The sequence below is a fragment of the Salmo salar genome, chromosome 10 (assembly GCF_965601325.2).
Source record: "Salmo salar chromosome 10, fSalSal1, whole genome shotgun sequence".
Taxonomy (NCBI): Eukaryota; Metazoa; Chordata; class Actinopteri; order Salmoniformes; family Salmonidae; genus Salmo; species Salmo salar.
In genome coordinates this window covers 45,957,632-45,972,602 of record NC_138300.1, presented here as the reverse complement: position 1 = coordinate 45,972,602, position 14,971 = coordinate 45,957,632, and the positions used below count along the sequence as shown (strand labels likewise).

The 14,971-nt window shown below is 40.9% G+C and overlaps 1 protein-coding gene across 2 annotated transcripts in view; it reads right to left on the bottom strand.

Moving 5' to 3' along the window:
• The window catches only part of jak1 (Janus kinase 1), a 71,771-nt gene extending 58,121 nt beyond the window's left edge, over positions 1-13,650 (bottom strand). For both annotated transcript variants that reach the window (XR_014379037.1, XM_014123419.2), the window contains exons 1-2: positions 13,361-13,650; positions 74-279 (exon numbers count right to left, since the gene is read on the bottom strand). Coding sequence is in view for 1 of the 2 variants with exons in the window: in XM_014123419.2 (XP_013978894.1) it covers positions 74-272 (199 nt within the window). In the remaining variant the exon portion in view is untranslated. The remainder of the gene's footprint in view (positions 1-73; positions 280-13,360) is intronic.
• Positions 13,651-14,971: the final 1,321 nt, after the last annotated feature.

The following is a 14,971-nucleotide window of genomic DNA, read 5'->3' as shown; positions in this document are numbered from 1 at the left end:
CACACACACACATATATACGGATGATCGCAGTTAGGCACGGACACACACAGCAGGAGTTGAAACAGTACTTACAGCATCTTTTGGCGGCCTCCACACACAGCTCCTCAGCGGTGAAGCTGTCTTTGAGGAACAGCAGCGGGTGAATATCTGGTAGGTAGAAATGAATCTCCAGACCTCTCATGGGCACAGTGACGGGGCCCTCGGCCCTCCTCGGCCTCCTCATCTTCCCACACAGTTGCCTGCCCAGCTCCATCACCCCCAGACTTGGCATCCAGACTCTGGAAGGAGAGGGAGAGGGATGGTGAGTTGGTGTGGGTAAGTGTGTCAGGAGTGGGTAATGTATTGATCCAGAGGTGAGCTCACTGTAGCAGCGATGCAGAGTCCTGCATAGCCTGATGACTCATGTTCCAACATGGGCTGCCCCCAACACACACACACACCTACTGAGGCGACGTCATTCACAACACACACAACTGATTAGATGATCTCACCAAAGCAAACACACACCTCTTGAAATGTCATTCACATACCTTCATAGATTAAATCAAAAACACACACACACACACACTCCTCTACCAAGGTAACCCTATTAATAACACACACGCCCACTGAATTGATGTCATCAAGAACAACCACAGAATTATAATTACTCTAGCCATGTTATTTCTAAGAGCACAACACACTCTGTGGTCCCGTGACGTGGCAATCCAAGGACAAGAGAGTTGACCGAGGATACACTGTCCCCTTTACCCAACTCTCCTACTAGAGGAAGAGAAGATGAAGGGAAGAGAGGAGGAGGGGATGAGGAAGAGATGGAGGAGAGATAGTTCTCCTCTGCATGCAGATCATCCCATTAGTTCTCCCAGCAGCGTTTCCCCTTCCTCTAGAGCGGGCAGCACCCCCAGTGGCTAGGACACAGCTTGTTTCATAACAGCCCTTATCAGCCTATCGCCCGTGGCGGCGGAGCTCTGATCTACTGACTGATGACGGGATCAGCAGGGTCACAGTACACACACACACACATAGCGTTTACACAGGTGGCCCAACTTGGAACTTTTTTTCACTAATTGGTCTTTTGACCAATCAGATCAGCTCTGAAAAAGATCTGATGTGAAAAGATCTGATTGATCATGATCAAAATACCAATTATTGGAAAAAAATATCAAAATTGGGCTGCCACACACACAAAATAGGCCTACATTAAATCATACATCTCTCCACTGATAGGAATATAACAGGACATAATAAGGACTACATTAAATATGTCAATGCAGAATATAACGCATCTCAACATCAACTTTTCAGAGGAGACTGTGTGAATCAGGCCTTCATGGTCGAATTGCTGCAAAGAAACCACTACTAAAGGACACCAATAAGAAAAAGAAACTTGCTTGGGCCAAGAAACACCAGCAATGGACATTAGACCGGTGGAAATCTGTCCTTTGGTCTGATGAGTCCAAATTTGACATTTTTGCTTCCAGCCGCCGTGTCTTTGTGAGACGCAGAGTAGGTGAACGGATGATCTCTGCATGTGTGGTTCCCACCGTGAAGCATGGAGGAGGAGGTGTAATGGTGCATTGCTGGTGACACTGTCTGTGATTTATTTAGAATTCAAGGCATACTTAACTTCTTTGGGATGGGGGCAGTATTTTGACATCCGGATGAAAAGCGTGCCCAAAGTAAACTGCCTGCTACTTAGGCCCAGAAGCTAGGATATGCATATAATTGGTAGATTTGGATAGAAAACACTCTAAAAAGTTTCTAAAACTGTTAAAATAATGTCTGAGTATAAAAGAACTGAAATGGCAGGCGGAACCCCGAGGACAAACCATCCCAAAAAAAAGAAAATCATCCTACCACTGATTTCAATGGCTGGCACTTTTATAATAGGGCGAAATCATGCCTGATTGCAATTCCTAGGGCTTCCACTAGATGTCAGTCTTTAGAAAGAGTTTCAGGCTGGTTTTTGGAAGAATGAGACAGAAATTATAGTTTTTCTAGGTGGCTCCAATCTTGGCTGTAGTGTTTCCAAGCGCGTGACAGAGCGCGTTCTTTGGTATTTTTCTCCGGTAAAGACAATAACGATTCTCCGTCTTAAATTTGATCATTTATTTGCGTATTAGGGTACCTATTGTTTGATTATAAACGTTGATTGACTTGTTTAGATAAGTTTATTGGTAACGTTTGGGATTCATTTTGTATGCATTTTTAAGGAGGGAAACCGAGTGGATTATTGACTGAAGCGCGCCAGCTAAACTGAGTTTTTATGGATATAAAGAAGGACTTTATCGAACAAAAGGACCATTTGTAATGTAACTGGGACCTTTTGGAGTGCCAACAGAAGAAGATCTTCAAAAGTAAGGCATATATTATATCGCTATTTCTGACTTTCGTGTCGCAACTCCCTTCTTGAAAATGAGTTATGCATTTGTGTGCTGGGCGCTGTCCTAATCGCATTGGTTTGCTTTCGCCGTAAAGCCTCTTTCAAATCTGACACGGCGGCTGGATTAAGTTTAGCTTTATTTTGATGTATTATACTTGTGATTTCATGAAAGTTAAATATTTATAGTAATTTAATTTGAATTTTGCGTTCTGCAATTTAACCGGATGTTGGCCAGATGGGACACTAGCGTCCCAATGATCCACAAGAAGTTAACCAGCATGGCTACCACAGCATTCTGCAGCGATACGCCATCCCATCTGGTTTGCGCATAGTGGGACTATTGTTTGTTTTTCAACAGGACAATGACCCAACACACCGCCAGGCTGTGTAAGGGCTATTTGACCAAGAAGGAGAGTGATGGAGTGCTGCATCAGATGACCTGGCCTCCACAATCACCCGACCTCAACCCAATTGAGATGGTTTGGGATGAGTTGGACCGCAGAGTGAAGGAAAAGCAGCCAACAGGTGCTCAGCATATGTGGTAACTTCTTCAAGACTGTTGGAAAAGAATTCCAGGCGAAGCTGGTTGAGAGAATGCCAAGAGTGTGCAGAGCTGTCATCAAGGCAAAGGGTGGCTACTTTGAAGAATCTCAAATCTAAAATATATTTTAATTTCTTTAACACTTTTTTGGTTACTACATGATTCCATATGTGTTATTGCATAGTTTTGATGTCTTCACTATTATTCTACAATGTAGAAAATGGTAAAAAAAATTAAGAAAAACGCTTGAATGAGTAGGTGTGTCAACGATTGACTGGTACTGTATATAAAAGTACCATGTATGCAAAATGTATAAATAAAATGTATAAATAAAATATGTAAAGTGTTATATGTCAAGTATATGTATACATAGCAACAAAGCTGTAAAAACAAACATTTGTGTGCGGCGAAGAGGGGTTAATAAACCTTTTTTTTATTTATTTATATATATATTTTTTTATATATAGTTTGTAGAAACTATAAAATAACATAAAAAGTGACCAGGCAGCATGCAACAATTTGTTGAATTTTAATCGCAACAAATAATCTGCTCAGACCACAACCAAGGAGCATCAAAAGTCGTGCTATAAATTCTCAGACAACCCAAAGATTCCTTGATGCCCTTCAAGACTCCCTCTGCCTACCCAAGGATGTCAAAGGACAAAAATCAGTTAACCACCTAACTGAGGAACTCAATTTAACCTTGCGCAATACCCTAGATGCTGTTGCACCCCTAAAAACATTTGTCATAAGAAACTAGCTCCCTGGTATACAGAAAATACACGAGCTCTGAAGCAAGCTTCCAGAAAATTGGAACGGAAATGGCGCCACACCAAACTGGAAGTCTTCCGACTAGCTTGGAAAGAAGAAACCTCACCGCTGCTCGATCATCCTATTTTTCAACTTAATTGAGGAAAATAAGCACAATCCAAAATTTATTTTTGATACTGTCGCAAAGCTAACTAAAAAGCAGCATTCCCCAAAAGAGGATGGCTTTCACTTCAGCAGTAATAAATTCATGAACTTCTTTGGGGAAAAGATCATGATCATTAGAAAGCAAATTACAGGCTCCTCTTTAAATCTGTGTATTCCTCCAAAGCTCCGTTGTCCTGAGTCTGCACAACTCCGCCAGGACCTAGGATCAAGGGAGACACTAAAGTGTTTTAGTACTATATCTCTTGACACAATGATGAAAATAATCATGGCCTCTAAACCTTCAAGCTGCATACTGGACCCTATTCCAACTAAACTACTGAAAGAGCTGCTTCCTGTGCTTGGCCCTCCTATGTTGAACATAATAAACGGCTCTCTATCCACCGGATGTGTACCAAACTCACTAAAAGTGGCAGTAATAAAGACTCTCTTGAAAAAGCCCAATCTTGACCCAGAAAATATATATTTTTTTTAATTAAAAATTTAAAAAATTTAAAAACGGCCTATATCGAATCTTCCATTCCTCTCAGAAATTTTAGAAAAAGCTGTTGCGCAGCAACTCACGCTTCAGTCTGGTTTTAGACCCCATCATAGCACTGAGACTGCACCTGTGAAGGTGGTAAATAACCTTTTAATGGCATCAGACCGAGGCTCTGCATCGGTCCTCGTGCTCCTAGATCTTAGGGCTGCTTTTGATACCATCGATCACCACATTCTTTTGGAGAGATTGGAAACCCAAATTGGTCTACACGGACAAGATCTGGCCTCGTTTAGATCTTATCTGTCGGAAAGATATCAGTTTGTCTCTGTGAATGGTTTGTCCTCTGACAAATCAACTGTAAATGTCGGTGTTCCTCAAGGTTTCGTTTTAGGACCACTATTGTTTTCACAATATATTTTACCTCTTGGGGATGTCATTCGAAAACATAATGTTAAATTTCACTGCTATGCGGATGACACACAGCTGTACATTTCAATGAAACATGGTGATGCTCCAAAATTGCCCTCGCTAGAAGCCTGTGTTTCAGACATAAGGAAGTAGATGGCTGCAAACGTTCTACTTTTAAACTCGGACAAAACAGAGATGATTGTTCAGGGTCCCAAGAAACAAAGAGATCTTCCGTTGAATCTGACAATTAATCTTGATGGTTATACTCAAATAAAACTGTGAAGGACCTCGGTGTTACTCTGGACCCTGATCTCTCTTTTGAAGAACATATCAAGACTGTTTCAAGGGCAGCTTTTTTTCCATCTACGTAACATTGCAAAAATCAGAAACTTGCTGTCCAAAAATGATGCAGAAACATTAATCCATGCTTCTTTTGTTACTTCAAGGTTGGACTACTGCAATGCTCTACTTTCCAGCTACCCGGATAAAGCACTAAATAAACTTCAGTTAGTGCTAAATACGGCTGCTAGAATCCTGACTAGAACCAAAAAAAATGATCATATTACTCCAGTGTTAGCCTCCCTACACTGGCTTCCTGTTAATAAGGCAAGGGCTGATTTCAAGGTTTTACTGCTAACCTACAAAGCATTACATGGGCTTGCTCCTACCTATCTTTCCCATTTGGTCCTGCCGTACATACCTACACGTACACTACGGTCACAAGATGCAGGCCTCTTAATTGTCCCTGGAATTTCTAAGCAAACAGCTGGAGGCAGGGCTTTCTCCTATAGAGCTCAATTTTTATGGAATGGTCTGCCTACCCATGTGAGAGATGCAGACTCGGTCTCAACCTTTAAGTCTTTATTGAACACTCATCTCTTCAGTAGGTCCTATGATTGAGTGTAGTCTGGCCCAGAAGTGTGAATGTGAACGGAAAGGCTCTGGAGCAACGAACCGCCCTTGCTGTCTCTGCCTGGCCGGTTCCCCTCTCTCCACTGGGATTCTCTGCCTCTAACCCTATTACAGGGGCTGAGTCACTGGCTTACTAGTGTTCTCCCATGCCGTCCCTAGGAGGGGTGCGTCACTTGAGTGGGTTGAGTCACTGACGTGGTCTTCCTGTCTGGGTTGGGCCCCCCTTGGGTTGTGCCGTGGCGGAGATCTTTGTGGGCTATACTCGGCCTTGTCTCAGGATGGTAAGTTGGTGGTTGAGATATCCCTCTAGTGGTGTGGGGGCTGTGCTTTGGAAAAGTGGGTGGGGTTATATCCTGCCTGTTTGGCCCTGTCCGGGGGTATCATCGGATGGGGCCACAGTGTCTCCTGACCCCTCCTGTCTCAGCCTCCAGTATTTATGCTGCAGTAGTTTATGTGTCGGGGGGCTAGGGTCAGTCTGTTATATCTGGAGTATTTCTCCTGTCCTATCCGGTGTCCTGTGTCAATTTAAGTATGCTCTCTCTAATTCACTCTTTCTCTCTCGGAGGACCTGAGCCCTAGGACCATGCCTCAGGACTACCTGGCATGATGACTCCTTGCTGTCCCCAGTCCACCTGGCCGTGCTGCTGCTCCAGTTTCAACTGTTCTGCCTGCAGCTATAAAACCCTGACCTGTTCACCGGACATGCTACCTGTCCCAGACCTGCTGTTTTCAACTCTCTAGAGACAGCAGGAGTGGTAGAGATACTCTCAATGATCGGCTATGAAAAGCCAACTGACATTTACTCTTGAGGTGCTCACTTGTTGCACCCTCGACAACTACTGTGATTATTATTATTTGCCCATGCTGGTCATTTATGAACATTTGAACATCTTGGCCATGTTCTGTTATAATCTCCACCCGGCACAGCCAGAAGAGGACTGGCCACCCCTCATAGCCTGGTTCCTCTCAAGGTTTCTTCCTAGGTTTTGGCCTTTCTAGGGAGTTTTTCCTAGCCACCGTGCTTCTACACCTGCATTGCTTGCTGTTTGGGGTTTTAGGCTGGGTTTCTGTACAGCACTGAGATATCAGCTGATGTAAGAAGGGCTACATAAATACATTTGATTTGAATATACATAGCTAACAGAGTAATAATGTAGTCTCTGTAATTTATTATTTATGTCTGGAATCATGGTACAGTTAGCCTAAACTGGGAAAAGGCACATGCAAGCACCACACGCACAACTTTTGGCATGACGTAGGAGATCAGTAGGCTACAGTAGGGATTTGCACACGGAAAGGTTTTTCCCTAATAATTTGCCTAGGCTGCTCCTCATCCGTTGGCACTCAACCAAGGTGAGAGATGTAGACTAATCATTGATGTGTGTATAGAGTGTGATTTAAGGTAACATTTAGAATGGGGTGTTTGTATATGCATGAAAAAATACATACAGTGCCTTCGGAAATTATTCAGACCCCTTGACATTTTCCACATTTTATTGTGTTACAGCCTGAATTTAAAATTGATTAAATGAAGATTGTCACTGGCCTACACACACACAAAATACCCCCTAATGTCAAAGTGGAATTATCTTTTTTGAACTTCTTTACAAATGTATAAAAAATGTAAAAGCTGAAATGTCTTGAGTCAATAACTATTCAACCCCTTTGTTATGGCAAGCCTAAATAAGTTCAGGACTAAAACTGTGCTTAACAAGTCACATAAGTTGCATGGACTTACTCTGTGTGTGATTATAGCATTCAACATGATTTTATAATGACTACCTCATCACTGTACCCCACACAGAAAAGTATCTGTTAGGTCCCTCAGTCGAGCAGTGAATTTCAAACCCAGGTTCAACCACAAAGACCAGGGAGGTTTTCCAATGCCTCGCAAAGACGTGCACCTATTAGTAGATGGATAAAACAAACAGACATTGAATATCCGTTTGAGCATGGAGAAATTATTAATTACACTTTGGATGGTGTATCAATACACCCAGCTACTACAAAGATACAGGCGTCCATCCTAACTCAGTTGCCAGAAAGGAAGGACACCGCTCAGGGAGTTTAACATGAAGCCAATGGTGACTTTAAAACAGTTGCAGAGTTTAATGTAGAGGTCGACCGATTAATCGGAATGGCCGATTAATTAGGGCCGATTTCAAGTTTTCATAACAATCGTAAATCGGTATTTTTGGACGGCTTTTTTTTGCCAATCTTCTTTCTTTTTTTTACCTTTATCTTCTATGGGCTAGGTGGGATGCCAGCGTCCCACCTGCGGGACACAGCCAGTGAAATATCAGGGCGGAAAATTCAAAAACAACAAAATGTCATAATTCAACTTTCTCAAACATACGACTATTTTACACCATTTTAAAGATAAACTTCTCGTTAATCTAACCACATTGTCCGATTTCAAAAAGGCTTTACAGCGAAAGCAAAACATTAGATTATGCTAGGAGAGTACATAGACAAAAATAATCACACAGCCATTTTCCAAGCAAGGACATGTCAATAAAACCCAAAACACAGCTAAATGAAGCACTAACCTTCACGATCTTCATCAGATGACACTCCTAGGACATTATGTTACACAATACATGTATGTTTTGTTCGATAAAGTTAATATTTATATTCAAAAACAGCATTTTACATTGGCGCGTGATATTCAGAAAATGTATTCCCACCAAAACGTCCGGTGAATGTGCACATCAATTTCCAAAAATACTCATCATAAACGTTGACAAAATACATAACAATTATTTTAATAATTATAGATAGACTACTCCTTTATGCAACCGCTGTGTCATATTTTAAAATAGCTTTACGGAGAAAGCACAGTTTTCTATATTCTGAGTTCATAACTCAGCAATCACGGCGAGCTATTCAGACACCCGCGAAATTCGGGGCAACCTAAACTCAGAATTAGTATTAGAAATATTGTATTACCTTTGCTGATCTTCGTCAGAATGCACTCCCAGGACTGCTACTTCCACAAGAAATGTTGTTTTTGTTCCAAATAATCGATATTTATGTCCAAATACCTCCGTTTTGTTCGTGCGTTCAGATCACTTATGCAAAGGCATAGCGCGCGAGTGCGGAACGAGAGACGAAAAGTCAAAATGTTCCATTACCGTACTTAGAAGCAGGTCAAACGCTGTTTAAAATCAATCTTTATGGTATTTTTTACGTAAAATTGCGATAATATGCTAACCGGATAATAGCATATTCATTCAAGAAGAAAAAGAAGGAGGGGCGCGCTCGCGGGACCGAGAATATCCAATCCCTTTGTTGCCAGGCAGACCACTCAGTAACTGAGCTCCTATTATCTACCCAGTGACAGGAAAATGCTCAAACCACTTTCTGAAAGCTTTAGACAGCCAATGGAAGCCTTAGGAAGTGCAACGTCACCCCACAGACATTGGAGCTTCGATAGAGAATCTAAAGAAGAACTACAATTCTCAGACTTTCCACTTCCTGCTTGGATTTTTCTCAGGTTTTTTCCTGCCATATGAGTTCTGTTATACTCACAGACACCATTCAAACAGTTTTAGAAACTTCAGAGTGTTTTCTATCCAAATCTACTAATAATATGCATATCCTAGTTTCTGGGCCAGAGTAGTAACCTGTTTAAATTGGGTACGTTTTTCATCCGGCCGTGAAAATACTGCCCCCTAGCCCAGACAGGTTAACTAGGCAAGTCAGACTAAAAACACATTCTTATTTACAATGACGACCTAGGAACTGGGTTTAACTGCCTTGTTCAGGGGCAGAACGACAGATTTTTACCTTGTCTGCTCGGGGAGTCAATCTTGCAACCTTACGGTTAACTAGTCCAACGCTCTAACCACCTGCTTTACATTGCACTCCACGAGGAGCCTGCCTGTTACGCGAATGCAGTAAGAAGCCAAGGTAAGTTGCTAGCTAGCATTAAACTTATCTTATAAAAAACAATCAATCATAATCACTAGTTAACTACACATGGTTGATGATATTACTAGTTTATCTAGCCTGTCCTGCGTTGCATATAATCGCTTAGGTACACGTTGCTCCAACCATAAACATCAATGCCTTTCTTAAAATCAATACACAAGTATATATTTTTAAACCTGCATATTTAGTTAATATTGCCTGCTAACATGAATTTCTTTTAACTAGGGAAAATGTGTCACTTCTCTTGCAAACAGTGTCAGGGTATATGCAGCAGTTTGGGGCGCCTGGCTTGTTGCGAACTGTGAAGACTATTTCTTCCTAACAAAGACAGCCAACTTCGCCAAACGGGGGATGATTTAACAAAAGCGCATTTGCGAAAAAAGCACAATCGTTGCACGACTGTACCTAAACATAAACATCAATGCCTTTCTTAAAATCAATACACAGAAGTATATATTTTTAAACCTGCATATTTAGCTAAAAGAAATCCAGGTTAGCAGGCAATATTAACCAGGTGAAATTGTGTCATTTTGCGTTCATTGCACGCACGTTCATATGCAACAGTTTGGGCCGCCTGGCTCGTTGCGAACTAATTTGCCAGACTTTTACGCAATTCTGACATAACATTGAAGGTTGTGCAATGTAACAACAATATTTAGACTTATGGATGCCACCCGTTAGATAAAACACAGAACGGTTCCTTATTTCACTGACAGGAAAAACTTTTTGTTTTTGAGATGATAGTTTCCGGATTCGACCATATTAATGATCTAAGGCTCGTATTTCTGTGTGTTTATCATATTATAATTAAGTCTATGATTTGATAGAGCAGTCTGACTGAGCGATGGTAGGCAGCAACAGGCTCGTAAGCGTTCATTCAAACAGCACTTTCGTGCGTTTGCCAGCAGCCCTTCGCAATGCATTGCGCTGTTTATGACTTCAAGCCTGTCAACTCCCAAGATTAGGCTGGTGTAACCGATGTGAAATGGCTTGCTAGTTAGCCAGGTGCGCGCTAATAGCGTTTCAAACGTCACTCGCTCTGAGACTTGGAGTAGTTTTTCCCATTGCTCTGCATGGGTAACGCTGCTTCGAGGGTGGCTGTTGTCGATGTGTTCCTGGTTCCAGCCCAGGTAGGAGCGAGGAGAGGGACGGAAGCTATACTGTTACACTGGCAATACTAAAGTGCCTATAAGAACATCCAATAGTCAAAGGTATATGAAATACAAATCGTATAGAGAGAAATAGTCCTAGAATTCCTATAATAACTACAACCTTAAACTTCTTACCTGGGAATATTGAAGACTCATGTTAAAAGGAACCACCAGCTTTCATATGTTCTCATGTTCTGAGCAAGGAACTTAAACGTTATATTGCACTTTTACTTCTCCAACACTTTGTTTTTGCATTATTTAAACCAAATTGAACATGTTTCATTATTTATTTGAGGCTAAATTGATTTTATTGATGTATTATATTAAGTTAAAATAAGTGTTCATTCAGTATTGTTGTAATTGTCATTATTACAAATAAATACATTTAAAGAAAAAAAAAAATCAATTGAACAAAAAAAAAAAATTGGCCGATTAATCGGTAGCGGCTTTTTTTGGTCCTCCAATAATCGGTATCGGCATTGAAAAATCATAATCGGCCGACCTCTAGTTTAATGGCTGTGATAGGAGAAAACTGAGGATGAATTACTCCACAATACTGGCCTAATCGACAGTGTGAGTGAAAAGAAGGATGTCTCTATAGAATAAAATTACTCAAAAACATGCAGCCCAAAAGAAATGTGGCAAAGCAATTAACTTTTTGTTGTGAATACAAAGAGTTATGCTTGGGTCAAATCCAACACGGAGTACCACTCTCCATTTTTCAAGCATAGTGGTGGCTGCATCATGTTATGGGTATGCTTGTAATCGTTAAGGACTGGTGAGTTTTTCAGGATAAAAATGTAAACAGATTGGAGTTAAGCACAGGCAAAATCCTAGAGGAAAACCTGGTTCAGTCTGCTTTCCACCAGACACTGGGAGATGAATTCACCTTTCAGCAGGACAATAGCCTAAAACATAAGGCCAAATCTACACTGTATTTGCTTCCCAAGAATACAGTGAATGGTCCTGAGTGGCCGAGTTACAGTTTTGACTTAAATCTGCTTGAAAATCTATGGCAAGACTTGAAAATGACTGTCTAACAATGATCAACAACCAATTTATAGTGCTGGGCGACTAACCGAAATGTCAGTTGACCGACATCGGTTGAATTATTTGAATTCCATTTTGTTCAGGTTTTTTCTGTGAGCTCAATGCACACATTGCACAGTTCTCTATGGATAAATCAAATACCACGTGAAATGTCTGATGTAATAGGGAGTTGTCGTTTCCAAGTATTCTACATAGTTTAGCTCATAAAACATTACCTACAATGAGATTTGTATGTTCACAGATGTAATTTCATGTTTCACGCATGGCTTTTCTTATGATCCTATCAAATTATGCATGGATTTTCTTAAGCGCCTAACGATGTGCAAGTTACATGTTTTGGCAGCTATCTGGCTCCATAAACCTTCGCCCCCGTTCTCTTATATTGAGGCGGAGTTGGGTTTTAATGACTAGTCGCGGCAACAACATTGAGTCAAAATGAGTTGATTCTTGTAAAAATGCTATTTCTGAAAACTCTTTGCTACATGTTCCTATGTTTGTACTGTACAAATACGGTCCTTCCGCGGGGTGTTAATTCATCATTTTAATAAAAACTTTTAGTGAACACAATCACCAACTGTTTCCTCGCTGCTCATACTAGGTAAACTGAGCTCCAATAGGGTCCGTGCTATTCGGGTTCCTTGGGATGTCCCTTGCTGTGTTCAAGCGTTAGTCAGAACAAGGAAACTCAGAAAAGTCCGACTTTCTAACTGGTTGTAGTTATACACGTGCAGTTATACATTGAAGTTGACATTTTAAATGGTTATGGGAGAGATTAATGCTGCAACCTGTCACTTTTGAGCGAACCGTTATAGATCTGTCATTCTCATTTTAAGCAAGTCCAAAAAGCGGTAGATCTGTTCTATGTGCGCCATTTCTATGCTTACCGTTCATCAGTTTTTGCGTCTTTTACTTTCGGGTTTGTACACCAGCTTCAAACAGCTGAAAATATATTATTTTGGGTTATGAAAAATATTTATTTTACAGCGGCTTAGATGGTTCTATTCTCTACACTGTATGTTTTGTCACAAACTTTAATTAGGCGAGCTATTAAAATTGGTGGAAATGGTGGAGCAATGTCTGCATACTGCACATTTAATATTAGGGTTAGGTACGGGTTTAGGATAGGGACCTCCCAAGGATGCCGGATAGCACAGACTCAATTGAATCTCAGTTTACGTTGTACGAGGAACGAGATAAAAGTCCGTGGTTGTATTCGCAAAAAGTTTTTATTGGAAGTATATATTTCAGTACCCCGCGGAAGGACCGCAGTTGTACAGGACAAACATAGGTACAGTTAAGCGTTTTCAGAATTGACATTTTTACAAGAATCGACTGATGGTGACTCAATATTGTTGCTTGTAAATCCCGCGACCAGTCATCAAAACTCAACTCCGCCTCGATTCAAGAGAACGGAGTTGAGGGTTCCGAGATCCCGTGCATTTGTAACAGCCCGCAATAAGCAGGTGTGAATCTAATAACGATTCTAGTTAAAAGAATATCAGCGGCTTGATGGCTGGTATTTTACTCAATATCAATTTAAAACAGATTGTATGTAGTTTTTACTCACCTAGCCGTTAGCAAGCTAGCCAGATGGCAAGTTTACTTCCGTATCGTTCTGTTCGTAGATCCAGAATATAATTATCCGTTGTGAAACTATAAAGACTGAGTTGATCTTGACAGGAAAATATCCTTAGTCATGTCAATATTCCAAACGAATTTGTTTTTGCCCGACGAGTTTCTTTCCCTTCTGGTCGAAAGTACATACATAATCTTTCTAGCTAACCCTTCCTGTCAAGTAACGTCCCTATTCCCGAAAATAGTGCGTCAAGCTCAGCTTCACACATTCTGATTGGTGCATTGCTCCTTCAGTCAAGTGATCATTTAGCCCACAGAAACTGTCATATATGTTGTTAACCCTAGATTGGAGGGAGCAGTAAACTGAAGGAAATCACATCCATTGTTGTGTGTGTGTGTGTGTGTGTGTGTGTGTGTGTGTGTGTGTGTGTGTGTGTGTGTGTGTGTGTGTGTGTGTGTGTGTGTGTGTGTGTGTGTGTGTGTGTGTGTGTGTGTAGAGATAATAAAACCATTCCTAATCTTTCATGGGTCTTAAAATCCACACAAAAGGGTGTGAGGTTATTATAAATGTCACAAATTCTGTTGCCATGTAGGCTTTTGGGAGTTCTTTGCATAGTAATGTTCTATGTATATTACTCATGTAATACACCATGCACAGTACCCTGCCCTGAACCTTAGACACTGTCACTAGCCGGCTACCACCCGGTACTCTGCCCTGCACCTCAGAGACTGCTGTCCTATGTACATAGTCATTGAACACTGGTCACTTTAATAATGTTTACTGTTTTATCCACTTGAAATTGATATACTATATTCTAGTCATGGCTCATCTTATATAGCTACTGCTGTACATAACTTTTCTATTCATATACTGTCCATACTGTCTATACACACCATTTACATACATACATTTAAGCAATAAGGCTGTGGTATAGGGCCAATATACCATGGCTAAGGGCTGTTTTTTGGCACTACGCAATGCAGAGTTCATTGATACATCCCTTAGCCGTGGTATATTGGCCATATACAACAATCCCTGAGGTGCCTTGCTGCTATTATAAACTGGTTACCAACGTAATTAGAGCAGTAAAAATACATGTTTTGTCATACCCGTGGTATAAAGTCTGATATTTATTTAACTAGGCAAGTCAGTTAAGAACAAATTCTTATTTACAATGACAGCCTAGGAACAGTGGGTTCAGGGGCAGAAAGACCGATTTTTACCTTTGTCAGCTTGGGGATTCGAGCTAGCAACCTTTTGGTTACTGGCCCAACGCTCTAACCACTAGGCTACCTGCCACCCTGATATACCACGGTTGTCAGCCAATCAGCATTCAGGGCTCGAACCATCCAGTTTATAAATGTATTTATATTCCGGACTCTGACATTGCTCCTTCTAATGTGTCTTAATTTAACCGTTGGATTATGTGTGTATTGTTTTTGTATTCCTAGCTAATGCTGCATTGTTGGACCTGCAAAACTGTGTACGTGACCAATAAACTTTGATTTGATTTGATGCATACATTAGTCTAATGTGTATTCAATACCCCAAAAATATATATACAGTAGATATATCTTGCCTCTTTAACAGGCACTCAGTGTC